The sequence below is a fragment of the Rhamphochromis sp. 'chilingali' genome (assembly GCF_963969265.1).
Source record: "Rhamphochromis sp. 'chilingali' genome assembly, chromosome: 1".
Lineage (NCBI taxonomy): Eukaryota > Metazoa > Chordata > Actinopteri > Cichliformes > Cichlidae > Rhamphochromis > Rhamphochromis sp. 'chilingali'.
In genome coordinates this window covers 46537170-46555919 of record NC_137929.1, presented here as the reverse complement: position 1 = coordinate 46555919, position 18750 = coordinate 46537170, and the positions used below count along the sequence as shown (strand labels likewise).

The 18750-nt window shown below is 39.9% G+C and overlaps 1 protein-coding gene across 1 annotated transcript; it reads right to left on the bottom strand.

Annotated features, from left to right (window-relative positions):
- Positions 1-2064: 2064 nt before the first annotated feature.
- On the bottom strand, positions 2065-17172 carry LOC308405735 (type I phosphatidylinositol 4,5-bisphosphate 4-phosphatase-B-like). Its single transcript, XM_080896456.1, has 7 exons — positions 16900-17172; positions 12954-13135; positions 9266-9372; positions 6931-7042; positions 6702-6754; positions 6504-6594; positions 2065-5018 (listed from the first exon to the last, which is right to left on the bottom strand). The coding sequence occupies exons 1-7, from the start codon at positions 16964-16966 to the stop codon at positions 4875-4877; spliced, it is 756 nt and encodes a 251-aa protein (XP_080752582.1). The 5' UTR covers positions 16967-17172; the 3' UTR covers positions 2065-4874.
- Positions 17173-18750: the final 1578 nt, after the last annotated feature.

Here is an 18750-nt window from a genome sequence, read left to right as displayed (position 1 = left end):
CCCATTGTTCCTTCAGTGGGCTGGTTTCAGTCATTATGCAAATGTACTGTTTATAAGATTTGGAGAAACCTGCAGTCAGCTGAGACTGAAGAAGTCACTTGGATGAGTGACGAAACGTTTCTCCCACTGAAAACACTACGTCCAGATGAACAGAATGAACCTTTGGGGTAACTATGATGTAGAATATCAGACAAACCAATGGCAACCAATATTTCCAGGCAATACATTTCTTTTTTAACACACAGTCAAGGTAATGCTTTAAAGACAGCAGATTTAACTTAAAGATACTGCTCTTCTGACCTCTTGTGGCGTTCTGTGTTAAATACATAACATGGTCTTATTATTTGTATGCATTGAACAAGTTTTGTTTTTTAGCATACCTTTCATAAATATCCATTCATCTATCCGTCTGTTTAATGTAGGCTTTTAATTTAAGTTAATAGAAGCAATTGTTCGATTCATTCTCGATGGTTGCTTATCAAACAATTTTCGAACTGGTTCTGCATAGAGAATAAAGTTCGAATGTGCATAAAGTTTTGTCAAAGTCCAAGAGTTTATTACTTCAATAAAACTAACCAATAAAACGAATACATTTATTACTGACATGAAACTGTTGCTGTGTTTCTAGACTACTGTCAGCTGATGCTTGACTTTTTTTGTTCTCTTATACTGATGAAAACTGGTGTATCAATATTAACAATCAGCTGAAGCATCAAATATTTTATTCTGGCCATTAATCTGCTCCTGTATAATTTAACTGTCTCATTATCCAATCACATAATGATATGACGATCTTCTTAAGTTCACGTCAAGCATCAGAACAGGGAAGAAAGGTGAATGAAGTTACTCTAAACACAAAGTGGTCTAAAATTGCTGAGGAACATCGCCAGATTGAGTCAATTGGAAGGCAAAAGAAACTCAAATAAGCACTAATTACAAGTAAAGTATGCAGAATAGCATCTCTTCAGGCAAAACTTAAAGCAGGTGGACTAGAGCAGCAGAAGACCACACCAGGTGTCGCTTCTGTGAGCCAGAACATGAAGAGCAGGAAACTGATGCTACTACAGTGGGTGGCTGTAGCTCAGGTGACAGAGCAGGTCAGCCACTAATCAGAAGGTCGGTGGTTCGATCCCAGGCTGCCTCCTGGCTGCATGCCAAATATCCTTGGGCAAGATACTAACCCCATGTTTGCCTACTGGTGGTGGTCAGAGGGCCCGGTGGCGCCAGTGTCCGGCAGCCTCGCCTCTGTCAGTGCGCCCCAGGGCAGCTGTGGCTATAATGTAGCTTGCCATCGCCAGTGTGTGAATGGGTGAATGACTGAATGTAGTGTGAAGCGCTTTGGGGTCCTTAGGGACTAGAAAAGCGCTATACAAATGCAGGCCATTTACTTCTATTCACAGGAGCTCACCAAACCTGGACACAGATAATAGTAGGGTCAGAATTTGGTACCAGTGAGCTTTGTTTAAACACCCCAGCCTCCTTGATGGCTAACCATGTCCATGCCTTCATGACCACAGTGTATCCATCTTCTGCTGGCTGGTTGGAACTCAAAGTGGTTTCTTGAGCATGACAGTGAGTTTATGGTACTCAAGTCTCCTCCGGTCACCAGATCTCAACCCAACAGAGCACCTTCGGGAGATTCCCATCGTGGATGTATGTCTGAGAAATCTGTAGCAATTGTGTGATGATGTCATGTCAACGTGGACCAAAGATTTTTGAGGAATGTTTCTAGCACCTTGTTGAATCTACGTCATCAAGAATTGAGGCAGTTCTGAAATTTGACTGAGTGGCCAGTATGACTAGAAAACCACAAAATACATATACAGTGTAAACCAGGAATGGGCATGCAAATCAGATTCAACTGTAAATGCTGTGGTGTGGCATTCGGTTCATAAGCCATATGCCCCCATAAAAAGAAACTAACATAAACTATAAAAGTTTCACAGGTATTTAAGACATTACGATGCATCCTAAATACTCTGATAACTTTCTGTGACAAAGAGAGACACATATTATTAATAGCTGATATATGTAAATAAATAAGAGGCACATTGGAGTCAGAGGAAGTTGTTAAAAGTATTACTTAGTTTTGCATCCCCCCCCCACCCAAAAACAAAACAACTCCATCCACCAGGATAACATTGAAACAAAGATACAGGAGTTGCTCATCTGTACAATGTAGTGCAACATGTTTCACAGTCAGCAGGTACTTACATTAATCAGCCATGAGGGGGAAGAGACAGCTTTGACAATTCTGTACAGTCTAAAATAATCAACATCCACTGGATATATTTGCACTTCCACGGAGAAACGGACACTCTAACAGGTTCTACTAGAATGTCAGAGAAAGTAGTTTGATTCAAATAAAACAGATAAATAAATAAAATAACCTGCGTGTGGATCAAGTGTTTTAAACCTGTGATTCAAAGACAACTTTGAAGAATATGAACAGTACACACATATCAAAGCTCTGTCACTAAATTCAAACATGCCATCCTTTCATCAAACAAAAACTTTGAGTTTCTCTGACATGAATCATTACAAAATAAAGCTGGTGTTAAAACAAATACAGAAAAAAAATAAATCACATCAAATGCTCCAAACACCCTGTCTAAGATCTGATAAGAATGCTGATGTGCTACTACACAACATGACAAAAAAATAAAAGGAAACATATGCTATTTAATCTCAGGTTAATGCCCCTCCATAATCATTTCCTCATGTGAAGCCTTTATTAGCTACAACTTAACTTCCCTCTTCATATCAGTCTCCACTGGTTTGCTTGTTCCATAATTTCATTTGTATGCATTAAAAGCACTTTTTACATACAATTTTAACTCACACCATAATTTGTCCCTCAGCAAACACATTTAAAAGTTTAAATTTAATGATTAATCCACATGGTTCCTTCGGATGCCATCTGCCTTTATATTGTAATTAAGGTCCTTTAAGTACTTCTCATAGTTTGGTCGTGGATTTGTTATTAAACATTGAAACATTATAAAAAACTGTTTGCTTTGAGACTTTCATTCATTGTGCATAATTCATCTTTAATTTGTTTAGGCCTCTGTCACATAGGCCTACAGACCAGTCTGTCACCCCCCCGGCAACCTCCTGTCCTGGAGGTGCTGGGTGAAATCAGTCGCAAACAGGCTGCTGGACCAAAAATCTCCTAGTGGCTACTAACAGATCACTGCAGTTTCCTCTAGTATACCCGGGAGAGATTGACTTCCGCAAAATCTCATAAACTACTTGACAAGCATTCGTGAACCATGCGAACGTATGACACCCCAAAAACAGAGACCTTTCCCCTTCAAAGTAAAAGCTTAGCACTGAAACAAATATGTTTCAAAACCCACAACTTCTATTTTGACAGTGCAAGGCCTCTTTCTGGAGTGTGTTGCACTTTTGCAAGTTCCACTAACACTAGTGGAGTAGATAACACAGCATAAATTTCACTAAGCAACCTCCAGCAACCACTTGCCAACTCCTTTTGGGCCAGTCATTGCCAGGTGGCTGCCAACTGGTGTGCCATCCTGTGTGACTGGGGCCTTAAACAGAATAATTTGCTGTTGATCGATGCCAGTCTCCTGTCAGTGCTTCAAATAAAGAAAAAAAAATAGCTTGGCTAGCTCTAGCTTAGCATAAAGAGAGGAAACACACGCAAACAGCTAGCTCGGCTATATGCAAGGCTACCAAAAAAATGATAGTAAACAAATAATCCTACACTTAATACCCTGCACAACATCAACTTTTAATTTAATCTTTTTCAGCATTTCATTTACATTTACACAAAGCTATGCTACGGTAAAGTAAGATATGCTCATTGTAAATTCTTGAAATTCTTATTTATCACACAGACATGAGCAATATCAGTCTTCTTGCCCAATTTTCAAAGTGCACAGTCTCACTTAAAATATCACACTAGTCCTTTAATAAGAGAAGCGTCTACTGGTTCTGCTCCATTTTGGATCAATTTAAAAGCAAATTTGGGAACGTAGGCTCCTCTGGTTGCTGGCAAAAAAAGTTAACTACTAAATTATTCTGCCTGATCTACCCAGTCTGATTACTACTATTCTTATAATTAAAACACCCCCTTCAGTCCACATTGTATTTTAGGTTTTTTTTTCTCTTGCATAGAGGATCTTTTTGGCTACCATCCACAAGCGTTTTAGGCAAATAGAATATTCTCTTTAACCAGATCGGTTATTTGGGGTTTCATTTACTTGAGACATTTTAGTCAGGAATAACAAAGTGAATACATTTTTGATTTCCATAATCATGCTTATGGTCTTGGCAAACAATGAAGGACCTCTTCAGTGGAAAACATGGTAATCTGCGCAAAAGTTCAGCCTCATGTTTGAATTAATGCCTAGATGTTCTAGAAGTCTTTTTTTTTTAACAGAGATCGTCATTGCTGTTGGCAGAGCAGTACAGGATTGGCAAAAGAAGGAACCTTTAAAACTTTACATTACTTTTATTTTTAAACTCCAAGATAAAGTATTGCCCTTGGTGGAGTACTGCACTCTAGGAGTGTCCTTATCTACTGTTGCTTAAAATGTACGGATCTCTCAAAAATCACAGTCACAATCACATGCAGCTCTGCAATTTAACTGAATTATGTGAATTTTGCCTCTGTGTATGTTTATATTTTCTAACCCAATTTTGTAGGAACTTGATGTTTTTAACATGTTAAAAAACCTTTTCTTCTTTAACCTTCCTTCTTTATATCTACTGTTCCCCCATCTTTTCTTCCCTCGTTGATGTCAGGACTTACTGTTTTCCTCACTTGAGATCTAATGCTTTACTTTCTTATTTTAAATGTCTCCTCCTCATACACCAGCCTCCTCACCTTCCTCACCCTCTTTCTCCCTCTATGTGACATTGGATAAGGGTTCGCTAATTTTTAGACACTTCCAGTAGATTGTTCTGGCCATGGTGAACAAAGTGAGCAGGAGCAGGAGCACCCATGACACGTAGATCCCTTTTGAGCTCTTGGCGGGCTTCCAGGTACCGACCTGAACACAGAAGCAAACAGAAGACGTTTTTAAAAATTTTTCAATGATTTTGGTCATATAAAATTCTCAATTTATGTTTTATTTTGAAAGTGGCAACTTGTGATTCCAGTTAGCAATTGCACCTCACAAATAATTATTTACTGTAGTGAACATTCAATGAAGCCACAAAATCAGCAAAATAAAATACATATTAACCACACGCCACCACGACTATATATGTGGATTCAATCTAATCTACACCATGTTTAAATTGTCAGCTTTTCGAAGGGAATACTTAATGAAAGCTCATGCTGACTAAAGGACACATGAAGGGATAACATGCAACATCACTGCTGCTTTGCAACTTTGGGTATAAATTGAACACAATTATGAACAATTACAATGATATTATTGCTTATTGTGCTAGTGCTGCGCCTCTTTTCTCTTTTGTGACCTTTTGTATGATGTTTCGCTTTGTGTGACTTGAAAAATGTCATCCAAATTACCTAAAAATTGTTGAGAATTAAGGCTTTTCTGAAGCCATCTGAGCAGTGTGTGATCTACTTTAAGTTATTTCTCTTTGAAATGAATAACAATCATGTTTCTTTCTTAATGTAACTGCTGGTGGTGTAAATAAAGACAGAGTAAACAATTTTTTTGTTGTCACTTATATAAAGGTGAACAAAAAGAGCATCTGTGAATCTGCCTTTTGTGCAAAAGTAGAGTTTACAATTAGGTTATATAAAATATTAAAGTACAGCAATAACAGTTAATTTATTAATTATTAACAGTAATAGTTACAATGAATAAAAGGTGATAACCAAAATTAAATGGTGAGAGGCAAATATCTAATCAGCCAATCACATGGCAGCAGAGCACTGCATTTAGGCATGTAGACATAGTTACGATAATCTGCTGAAATTTAAACTGAGAACCAGAATGAGGAAGAAAGGTGATGACAGTGACTTTGAATGTGTCATGGTTGTTGAAGAACTGCTGGTCTACTGGGATTTTCCCACATGGCCATCTCTGGTTTACAGAGAATGATGTGAAAAAGAGGAAATATCCAGTTTGCTTAAGGTCTGTGGAAGAAAACGCTTCTTTGTCAGAGGTCAGAGAATGGCCAGACTGTTTTGAGTAGTCAGGAAGGGAACAGAAACCCAGATAATCACTCGTTAAGTATATAAATGAGCACCTCTGAGCACACAACATGTTGAACCTTGAAGCAGATAGAAGTGTTTTTAACTGATAGCTTGTTAAATCTATGTTATGAAGAGTTAAGGCCGCTTTGAAGGCTAAAGAGTATTACATAATAAGTTTATGTTTACATAATAAAATGGCTATTGAGTTTATTTTCGCCTAAAATTTCCAGCAGTAGGACGTCTGCTGGTTAAACGATTTGGCTTTTGGCATCCTAATCATCATCTTTAAAAAAAGGATACAATTTGATCGACCAACAGTTTAAAAGTTAACATCACTCCAACATCTTCGCCCACAAATACACACCAAAAGTCCTGCTGTGGAGACGGCGAGGATTAAAAACAGCAGGAAGCATAGCAGGCTCCTCCTTCTGGGGTACCGCCAACCAATAGAAGAGCTGGAAATCAAACCGAGAGACAGTCAAAAAATAATAATTCAAATTATAAATGCAAAACACTTATTTACCTTCCTCACACACAGAAAGTGAACATCTGACATACTCACACTTTTCGGCAGTGGGGACATCGAGCTAAAGTGCGGGCTGAAAACTCTGTCCACTAAGAGAGAGGAAATGAAAAGGTCAGTGTGTGCATATATTACAGTTCTCTATCAGGGGGTAAAGCAGAAGAGTACATTGGCAAATAATTCTGTAGATGTCAGTAAATAAATGCATAAAGAAGTAAAACTGGCACTGTCAGCTGTAATATAAGCCATGTGAGTGTGTGACTTTTACCAGGAATGTGTTGGAGCAGTGTCCACAGATGACTCTGATGCCAACAGGCTGACGCCGCGGTTCAGGACTGTCCCCTCCAATGTGGACTGGACCTAGGTTGATGATGCGTTTACTGCCGGGGAACAGAAAACACTGATTTAACATAAACCCATGTGAACAGCCTTTACTGCTTATTTCAAAGTTTGTCCAAAAAGCACCTTTTTAGCTTTTTAAAAAAGGGTGTGAACCTAAAGTTGAAAAATTTAAAGCCAGCTCTGTGTACTATGAAGGTGTGTGACTTGGAAAAACTGTAACTGGAAGTGATTATAGTAAATAAACAAATGAGGAAATATACTAAAGTTACTGTACAAAAAGTCCCCAGCTGATTAAGAGTGTCAGGCGGGAATTTCACTTGGACTTAATCTGGAATGACCAATAAAAAAAATTAAAAAAAAACATAAAATCTCGGTGAGACAACCTAGAAAAGGAATGTAAAGTTCATTTCACATTATAGGTGACATAAAGCCCTCTGTATGTGATCTTAAGAGGGCTGGACTGAGGAAACTTGCATTTTATCCAGTGCAAAGAGGTGTAGCTACACATTTAATCACTTTTTCACCAGTACCTCTCAGGTTTTCGCAGGATAAAGAGATGTTTCTGTAGCAAAGAACAACTCTTTCAGCTTGAACTGTAATAAATAAATGTTTAGGGTTTTTTTGTTTTCTAATTGTTCGGTAGTTCATTACTCAGACTGACCTATATTTTATTTACCTATATATATTTAGTTTTTGTTAATTCACAATAGTACCAGTTTTTAACTGCAGACCCACTGTCCAAATCAAAAATTTCATTATAGACAGAAATAGTGGGGAACAAACACAAAACCAAAAACCAAACAGGAACTTTTTTGTTATTTAAGCGATATTAATGAATAGTATGTATGGCCATGGGGGAGGTCTTTATGAGTAGGAAAAGCTGTAAAACTGTAAAACCCCAAATTTTATGTCCTCCTTCACTTTCTCCAAAGTTTCTGCCAGCAGAATTCTGGCCCCCCAGACCTTATGTTTGACATCCCTGGATCATGATTTGTTAGTTGGTTTAAAAATGAGACACCAAGAGCCAATTTTAAACTAAAACACTGAAAATCAAAATATGAAGAAGAGGTCCACCTTCATGACTTTCGGCTCAACACACCTAACTAACTCATTAATCTCTGTTTGTTCTCTCAGAGCTGACACCAAAAGCCTTTAGAGCAGCTTACACTGAAAAAGTACTGGATACAGACTTAATCAGCAGTAATGGAAGATGACAGCAGCAGGAAATATTCCAGTCTGACCGATGTCAGGTCGTCATTCTGCTAAACCTTAGTGGATGAAGACGCGAGACGAGGAAGACCAGGAGGCTCGTTCAGCCGTGAGCCTGAGATTTCTGAACATTATGTTGCCGTCAGGGCAAAAATCAAGACTTCAAGATGGAAAGATTTACGGTTTACCTATGTGGAGTAAACTTGCTTCTCTTTTCGGAGTAGTTTCATACTTCAAGCCTGCTTATAGAACAAAATGACCACGTCTGCATCAGAGGTTAGTGAGGTTGATTTCTGTATAAACAGCTTATTAGAGCTACCTTTGGAAAAACCCAGACGCTATTATAATAGTCATCAAACCACATCTTTTACCAATTTTTATACTGAAGGGTCAAAACACGCCATTAAGTGTACTGGGGAGGTCATGTCCTGGTTTTTGTATGTGCTGTGAGTGTTACAGAAACAAATAAAATGCTGGGAATACTGAAGCTATAATTATCGTTCCTTATATTGAGATGATAAGTGTTATAAACTCACTGATTGATTTAAAAACTGCGGCTAAAAAGTAGCTGGAAATGCACAGGAGAACTCAATGGTATTGAAAAGACCAATAATAACAGCTTTGGGCTGCACCTCATTTACAGGTAGGTGCACACCGGCTTACATCATAGGGCTTCAGAGAGGTTTTTGGTTATAATGTAGCCCAGCATAGATATCCACTTGAAGCATAAATCGCCAGTAATGCCAGGCTGTTTCCAGAACTGTTTTATAAAATCTGGTCTGTTCTATTCTTTTTTAAACATATTTAATTTTGTTTCAGGCTTTAATATAAAAACGTTTGTTAATAAAAGTGTCATATAACTAGAGTTTATAATTTTTGCTTTTATTATTATAACTTTTCAAAAGCTGAAATTTTGCAAAAAGGGGGTACCTTCAACAGTCTCTTAACACCACGTAATGGTTGCTTTTGTTGAACGGCTGGAAAAGGTGGTGTGATTACGTGTTAAAGCTGAGATGGATTAAAAACAGCCTCTGTTTCTTTTCCTGACTCACCAGTACGGTCTTGGACAGGCGATCTTCTGCGACGTCACTTTGCAGATCAGCAGACAGTTGCAAGGACAGCGGACATACTTCTTTCCAACAGGAGCATTCTTAATGGGCTGAAACCAGAGAGGTGAAGACACAGATAGAAGAATAAGAAACTTCAAACATTTGCTGTTGGCTTTTCCAAATGTGAGGTTCTTAAATTGTTTTACTTTTGATTTCATCAGACAAAAGGAGAAGTGAACGACAATCCAACACGCCTGTTTTGAAGGGAGGAAGGTTCAGGGCTGAAGCAATCAGCTTCATGGGCTCATCCGGTTAGAATAAGAAAAGCAGCCATCTAATGCAGAATTATTTTCAGGGTACTCCTTTTATTCTCAAATAAATAAGGCAAAAAAGGAAGGAAACAAAGACACACATGGACTGCCAATGCTGAAAGGAAACAGAGATTTAAGTTACTCAGTACCTTAAACAATACATAAAATAAAAACCCAAACAGAACCTCACCTCAGCTGCCGCCCCGTGTGGAAGTGCGGAAAGAGTGAGCCAAAAGTGAATGCAGTCCTTATATACTGTGTGACATATAATGTGTGACAGGTGAGTGCAATCAAGGACAAGCACCACACCCAATCAAAGGTGAGAGAACTAAACAAGGTGCATCTGGTGAAGTGAGTGGGTGTGCTGGGATGTGCTAAAAGGTGGGTCTCTACAACAGCCGCCCCCATATTTCTAGTGAGAAATATGTTGATATGATCAGGATCAGTCTTCGTCAGGAAGCGGGGGCAGGGGGATCAGACAGGAGACAGGGCGGATATAGGTTTTATCCTGTACTAAGACCTCCACAGTTCTGATGTGGTCATCTGGGCTTTTCAGCAAGCGCGTCACTCTTCCTACAGGCCAAAGGGCTCGTGGAAGGTGTGAATCCATAATCATGACGACAGAGTTCAATGTGAGATCTGGTTTTTCCTTCTGCCATTTGGGTCTTCTTTGGAGGGATGGTAGATAGTCTCTTATGAAGTGTCGCCAGAAGTGATCTGCCAATATTTGTGCATGTCGCCATCGTCGTCGGCCTAGGAGGTCAGAATCAGAATAGGATACCAGGGGGAGTGATGAATCATGTCGGCCCATAAGGAGAAGGTTTGGGGTTACGGGGTCAATGTCCGCAATGTCTGAGGATACATAGCCTAGGGGTTTTGAGTTAAGAATGCCTTCAATCTCAATTAGGACTGTTCTTAAGACCTCTTCAGTGACCATCTGTGCACCACTGGTTCTCTTCAGAGCATTCTTCACAGAACGTATCTCCCTCTCCCAGGCTCCACCGAAATGGGGTGCATGCGGGGGATTGAATTTGAAATGGATTCTTTTAGTCATCAGGACCGGCTGTAGAGTCGGAGCAAGGTTGTTAAAAGCTGCCCGTAGTTCCTTATCTCCTCCTTTGAAGTTAGTTCCTTGATCACATATAATTTCCAGGGGTGTTCCTCGTCGAGAAATGAATCGTTGGAGGGCCATGAGGAAGGAGTCTGTATCCATACTGTTTAGGAGGTCAAGATGTATACACCGAGTGGTGAGACATTTGAATATTATTCCCCACCTTTTCTCCGATCTGCGGCCTGTCTTGACCTTGTATGGTCCAAAGCAGTCTATTCCTGTGGAGTAGAAAGGTGGTTTGAATAACCTAAGACGAGCAGCAGGCAAGTCTGACATTTTTGGAATGATGGGCTGTGCTCTCCATTTCTGACATGCGACACAGCTATACTGATGCCTGCGTACGGCTTCCCTTCCTCTGAGAATCCAGAATTTCCGACGTAGTTCAGCAAAAAGTCTTTCGGAACCAGCATGATTCAGTTTGTCATCATAATTTTGTATGATCAGTTTGGTCACTGGATGAGCAGGATCAAGTACTATTGGGTGAATGACATTCAATTCCAAGTCTGGGCTTTGCCGTAGTCGGCCTCCTACATGGATAAGTCCAGAATTCCTGCACAACACTGGTGACAAACACAATAGACGGCTGTCAGATGAGAGGGGTTTGTCTGACTGTAAACGGGCTAAATCTTCACCGAAACTGTCCAGTTGTGCCTGACGAAGGATTTCTTGTTCTGCTGTTTGATAATCAGCTGCGGAAGGAATGTTACCCTTTTGGTTGGAGAGTGAACGAGCCGTGAAATCCAATAGCTCTTGATACGTTCTGAAGCTGGGTGTGTATGTATGGGAGGGTATACTGACAATACCAAAGAAGTAGGCTTTCTTTAACTCAGTCTGATCATCATCAGGATGGAGATCTGTAACTGTGGGCCAGTTATTTGGAGGTTCATGCAGAAACGAGGGACCCTCGGTCCACCTGTTTGGGCTAAGGAACTCTTTGAAGTGAGTGGGTGTGCTGGGATGTGCTAAAAGGTGGGTCTCTACAACAACGCCGATATTTTGTGGTTTACCAATGCAACTTTCCAACAAATACTGACGCAAGTACAGATTTCTATTATGTTAAAAAGCTATTAACTATTTTTTGGTATACAAAGTCTGGTTTCAATTACTCTTGTCAAATGTTTTTCTGGATTAATAGATCATTTTCTTCATTTTTCAAGCAGATAACAGTCTGTCTTTTTTTTTTTTTTTTGAATGAAAAGAGTCAGGCACATCTAAAAGTGTGCCACAAGTCAGAGTTTTAAGTCACAGAATATAAAAATTGGGAATGACTTGATCTTACAGGGTCACCATTTGCAAGACAACAACTAAATTCCTTTTGAGATTATTTCCCATCATGCTCCAGGTGGAAATTTACAAGAAGCAAAAACTGCCCTAAGCATCAAGACCAGAAACAAAGTGATGTAAGCAGTAAGCAAAGTAAAAGTTGGGCCTTACTGCTGAAATTTTACTTTGAATGTCAATGTCATCAGTTTCACTACCACTTAGCAAGTACTTATCTGCAGACAAGTTGGTGACATCAATGCAAATTAAGAGACACTATGGCAGTCTCCTAGTGACTGAGGCAATTACAAAGAAGCAAATTACAACCCATAGTCAGTTTATAGATGGGCCTCCAATAATGATGGAACAATTAACAGCCAGTCTTATTTAACATAAAAAAAAAGCTTCAAACTGTTCAGTTACTTAATATCAATAAGTCATTTTACACATATAAAACGATAAAGATGCTTAAAAACGAACAGGTAAAGTTGTTTTATCTGTGCAGCTTTTCTCCATTCACTTCCATCAAGTCCTTACTAATTCTAACTAATTAATTATAGTTATTATAATTACCAGTTATAACTACAATGAGTAAGATCTTCATTTTCCATTTGTTGTGTTTGACTCATTAATGTAGACCCACTTTGCTTTATTGAGTTTTAAATACTGTGTAGGTGGTGTTTAGCATTGAATGCTTCGCAATAAAAGCCCCATTAAGAAAGGGTTTACCGTTTTATTCTACTGCAATGCCAGATGACTTTTATTTTGAAATGTGTACAGAAGCACTGAGTTCTTGTAGCACCAGCAAAATACAGCAACTTAACAAGGCAGCAACATAGGATCTCAAATAAGGCTACAATAAAAATAAGAGTCCCTGCAGAGGAAAATGGACTTCTGTGTTAAATATACTTAACATTTATTATAATCTAAGCTTGTAGGAAATAAATGTTGTTTGTTTCTGTAGTTGAGGTACATCAAGACTATATAGTTCTCTGTATCTGCCTCTTACCGTAGCTTCATTGCAGATGTTGCACTTCACCACATGCTGGTGCGTCTTGCCCTCCACAGATATGGAGGTCTGACAAACCCGGCAGCTGATGACCGGAGCACTGCTGCTGTCTGGGCTGCCTTGTGGGGAGTACGGGGGTGGAGGCTCGCCTGGTGCCACTGAGCTGGGGAACGGAGCAAAACCTGATGAAGACGAAGAAGAGGTTTTATTAATACTGTATTTATTAACACTAATAAAACAACTTCTTTTGTTTATGATAAAAAATACAGAAAATATATAGCCTGAAGTACTGCTTCACCTACACATTACATCTACAGCTGCTCAGCCATGAGAACACATGCCATGAAGCTCCCAGCGCATAGTTTCTGTGCTGATATTAATGCACTGATGAGATTTGGAGCACTGCAGTTCATGAGTCAGCAGAGCCTTCTATGCACCTTAGCACTTGGTGACCCCGCCCTGTTTCTTTACATCGGTCTGACATTTTGAGGCTGAGCTGCCGTGGCTCCTAAACTCTTCCACTTTGGTATTATACTGCTAAGCCCTAATGAAAGCAAGAAATGTAATGAATTTGTTGCAGTAGTAGAGTCCTACTCTGTGAGCTCTTTAAAAGGACCCATTCCCAAACCAAATATTTGTAAAGGCAGACTGCTTGGTTCGGCGCTTTTAGAAACATGTGAGACAAAAACACTGGAATTCAAAGATTAAAATCTGTGGTCTGGTACTTTTGTCTATGTGGTGTATATATAAAATCTTTAACTATAACTTGATGAGACTGATCAGGAAACTAGTGGCTTAATAGATCAGTGTAACTGCTTCTCCCTTTTGTGTGGGGTATTTCTAAGAGCCATCTATTTTCTGATGGTAAATTTCTGCATTTTCACTCTTCAAATCTGTTGTATAATGGTACAGCACTGCAATTCAGTAAACACCGTTATCATTAACAAGTATTGGCTCACAATATCACCACTTTTGTGCTTGGTCAAGACAAACAGTAGGTGCACAAACAGAATTTAGATGTGTATCTGTTTGTTTATACTGACTCATGTGTGGGTCAGCAAATTGTATGTTTAATTATATTGATTAACATAATGTTATCTATGTGTGACACCGTTAAGGGTCAAAACTCCGTGAGTGTAATACAGGAAGCACAGAAAGCAAGTGACTGTCACAGTTACAAGGAAGCAACCAGAGAAGTGAGAGAGAGAAATTGGAGTCACAGCAGAGATAAGAGCAATGAAAAAAGACAAACAAGCCAGACATGTGATGTCTGACATGATCACACAGAAAAGTAGAACAATTGTTTTAGCTTACAAGTTAAAAAAACAAAACAAAACCAAAAAACGTTTCATTTAAATCCCAGAAACTGAGATACTATTTCTGCAAGTTATTATATGGAGTTGCTTCTCGGCAATTAATCATAGTTATACTTCAATGACGATTTTTTTTCCTTCCGGTGACTATTAAAATCAACTAATTTCACATAAAAAAAATTAATTGCATTCTGCTTTGCAGTAGTTCTCTGGTTTTTGTCCTTCAGCACAATCATTTTCCTTAACTTCAAACCATAAAATTTCCTTGCCTTACAGGTTGTGACAGGCTTAGCTAAAGTATTTATATTAATTTCATTTAGTCAACTGACATATAAAGTTCACGATCGTGGCTCAAGAGTTGGGAGTTCGCCTTGTAATCGGAAGTCTTGGTCATTGTGTCCTTGGGCAAGACACTTCACCCGTTGCCTACTGGTGGTGGTCAGAGGGCCTGGTGGCGCCAGTGTCCGGCAGCCTCGCCTCTGTCAGTGCGCCCCAGGGTGGCTGTGGCTACAATGTAGCTGCCATCACCAGTGTGTGAATGTGTGTGTGAATGGGTGGAGGACAGGTTGTGTAAACCGCTTTAGGGTCCTTAGGGACTAAAAAAATGCTATACAAATACAGGCCATTTACCATTCACGGAAATCTACTTGATTGAAATAAAAAGGTTTAATAATGTATGTTTAATACTGTATAATGTAAATAAAATGTATATATATTTGCATTTATTTGTATATTTTGTAAACATTTATTTACAAAATACACACTGGAGTAATTTTGCAAAATAATTTTGATTTCTACATTATTTTGCAGTAATAAGAGTCCTTATTTGTTTTGAATCAGTTCCCTTTTACAAGCAGTGGATATGACATTTAGGAGTTTTATTATGTAAAAAAAACCAGATGTAGTTATGAAAAACAAATTAGGCCAAAGATACTTTGACACGGAGACTACAGGAGGTGGAGATTAAACCTGACAGATGACCTGCTCTACCTCCTGAACCACAGCCGCCCCTAAAGCTTGCAGTTTCCAAGAAATCTCCCATCTGCGTACTAACCAGGCCCCGACCCTGCTTAGCTTCCAAGTTCAGACGAGATCGGGCATGCACAGAACAGTCATCTTGTTCCTTGTTTATCATTTTACTGCTCGATAAGAATTCAGTAAATCTAAATTCTTGTTTATTTGTCACATTTTATTTTCTAAAGTTAGCAAAGCAAGGCAGCAAGGCAAGCCTGATCTTGTCATACACATAAAAAAAATAATATCCAGTTTCTTCACTCACATTGTGGATTACAACTTATTGGCATTTTGCTGGTAACGGATTAGTACTCCGTATTGGTATCGATACTGTATAGGAAATGAAAAGAAATGGTTGATTGTTATTGGTTTTCAGATTATCTCACACCAGAAATGGGAGCGTCGCCCAATCTGAAAAAAAGGTAATGTTTATACACCATTAGTTTTGAGGTATTTACAGGTGGGAAATAGTATCAGTCCATCCACCTGATACCAGACATCATGTGGTTTCTCTCCATTTCAGTCACTAAATTACTTTTGCATGTGCCTGAGAATACACAGCAATGCCAAAATACTGGTTCTACCAGGTTTCAGATGTAGAGTGGTGCGAAGGAAGAAAAAAACCCAACATGCTCCCACATTTGTCATTCAGCAGACTGAAGATGCTGAAGCAAAACATGTTTAAAACATGTATAAAAATCCCTGTGGCAAAGCACAGACTGAAAACACATGAGCACGACACAGTCATTAATCGGAAGCAGGCTGTGGTGATCACTAGACCGACTTGCAGGTTTTTTCCCCTAACTGAGAAACAATTGTTTCATGACGCAATGCCAGATAAATCAGTGAAACCGCTGAAGCGGAACAACTCAAAGGTTTGGGAAATTTGTGTGATTTTTAATATTTTCCTGGTACAAGAAAAAAAGTACATAACCCACAACAATAGTGAAATAATGACACAACAAAAATGGTCTGGTCACATTGTTATTTGTAATCTCTAGTATTGGTCGAGAATTTTACAATTAAGATATCCCTAAAAGTCCAAAACGAAGTTTTTAAATTACTTTACTTTATGCCTGTTTCATCAGAACTCAATGTTCAATACCATGCACTAAAGAAAAGCAGCAAATCCTTACATGAGAACAATCAGAACCTGCTGATTTTTGCTGTTCAGGCTTGATAAATGACTAACCACAGAGCGTTGTTACAGTGATCTGACAGCCGGGAGCTCTGACCCCTTATCATAATGCAAATCACCAAATCAAACTCACCCACATGAAAAGCCTTTCAAACACCCGGTTTTTCATGCCTAACATCTGTTATAGACCGCTGACAGCTCAAAGGTGCTCATTAGCTTTGGTAAATCACCCTAAAATCGGTTTTCAATTAATTTTTGTGTGGGTTGAATCCCCTGTAGTTGTGTGATAATGTCTCTATTTACGGCTAACGTTAGCCTGAAAGCTAACACTTGTTTACAACACGACACCTTTAAAGGTAAAAACAAACTACAATACCACGCTGTTGAAGCCTATTAATGACTGCTCGTATTCTGAATGGTGATGTGAAAAGGACACAGAGGTTACTCTGAGGTTTCGGTAGATATCCGTGCGAGCTTGTACCGGGAGAGAAGCCGTTGGTCCCGTCGTGCTGATCGGGCAGCAGCGGTGACCGTTCCCCGTCTGCCATCGCTCCCTCCGGACCCAAGCCTTTCTTCCAACAACGCCCCGCGGGAAGTGTATCTGCGGCGTCTGGGAGACTCCTCGGACCTCCGGTAAAGATTTGTTTGGAGGAGTCGGTGTGAGGCTTTCAACTCCTGACCCTGCTAGAGGTTTGGGTTACTGACAGCCACATGACGCGGCGAAAACATTCACTAAACGCGGAAACGATACAACAAAAACATCTGTCACATGATTCAAGGAGTCAGGAAGTGACGGACAACGGGCTAGACCAATGAACGAGCCGTGTTTGAATGGGCGGGTCCTTCTGCTTTTGTTGACTAACAACAATTATAAACTGTAAGGCGATGATTGCATTACAATTACTGCTGGTATATGTGCACATAATAGAATAGGTTAGACTTTGTCATTATAAAAATGCAATGACATTTAGTCTGGCATCTCTCCTCTACCCTATCAGAAAACAACAAATAATAATAATAATAATAATAATAATAAACAGCTAAGTTTGTGTCTCTTCTCACAGTTCAAAGACATGTATGGCAGGTTGGTTAAAGCTAACTCTCTATGACTACGGTTAGCATGGCAGCCTGTCCAGGGTGTATCCCACCTTTTAGAGCTGGCAGGTTCCAGCCCATAGTGGAAGAGGGACGGTTGGATTTATGAGATTATTTATTGTCAAAGGAGCTTGCAAAGAAAAGCGTCTGGACTTCTTTAAGTTGCTTGAAGACGTTTCACCTCTCATCCGAGAAGCTTCTTCAGTTCTAAGGTCAAATGGTGGAGAGTCCCAGATATAAATCTAGTGGGAGTAACCCCCCACAGAGGGACAAAAGGACCCCCTGATGATCCTCTAGTCGCCTGAGCCAAGGTGTGAAACTGTGCGTGGGTCCCAATCAGCCAGCGTTTCGGGTGTGTTCATTGTGAAACCTGGCCCCACCTTATCATGCGAATTCCTGAGATCAGATGGCCCAGGATGTGAGTGGGCGTTAAGGCGTTTGGGAAGGGATCTCAAAACTGGATTATAGATGGCAGAGAGTTGGTGTCGTAAACCCCCGCCTCTGTTCAAAGATGGTCGCTCACAGTGGACATAGATGGCTTTTTTCACTCCTCTTTCAAACCATCTGTCCTCTCTGTCCAAAATGTGAACATTGGCATCCTCGAAGCACTCAAAACGTGCGGCTATCCTAAATGGGCGTTCTTAAAGTCAGCAAAGAGGCACAGAAAAGAAGACCAGACACCAGCGAGGGAGGATAAGAAGGACAGACGCAACAACATTGTCATCCCCTATGTAGCCGGTGTATCAGAGAAACTCAGGAGAGTTTTCTCCAAGCATGACATCCCAGTGTATTTCAGACCCAGCAACACGCTCAGACAGAAACTGGTTCACCCGAAAGACAAAACTCCAAGACACAGACTTAACAATGTGGTGTATGCTGTACAGTGCAGCGAGGAATGCTCAGACCTCTACATTGGAGAGACCAAACAGCCACTTCACAAGCACATGGCACAACACAGAAGAGCCACCTCCACAGGACAAGACTCAGCAGTCCATCTGCATCTTAAGGATAAAGGACACTCTTTCGAGGATGCCAATGTTCACATTTTGGACAGAGAGGACAGATGGTTTGAAAGAGGAGTGAAAGAAGCCATCTATGTCCACTGTGAGCGACCATCTTTGAACAGAGGCGGTGGTTTACAACACCAACTGTCTGCCATCTATAATCCAGTTTTGAGATCCCTTCCCAGACGCCTTAACGCCCACTCACATCCTGGGCCATCTGACCTCAGGAATTC

Bases quoted from the DNA above. Each gene is read 5' to 3' on its own strand.
- LOC308405735 (XM_080896456.1), bottom strand. From the start codon at position 16,966: ATGGCAGACGGGGAACGGTCACCGCTGCTGCCCGATCAGCACGACGGG. The intron at 9,373-12,953 runs GTAAGAGGCAGA...CTCTGGTTTCAG, and splicing joins ACATCTGCAATGAAGCTACG to CCCATTAAGAATGCTCCTGT. The intron at 6,595-6,701 runs GTGAGTATGTCA...TTTGATTTCCAG, and splicing joins TGTCCCCACTGCCGAAAAGT to CTCTTCTATTGGTTGGCGGT.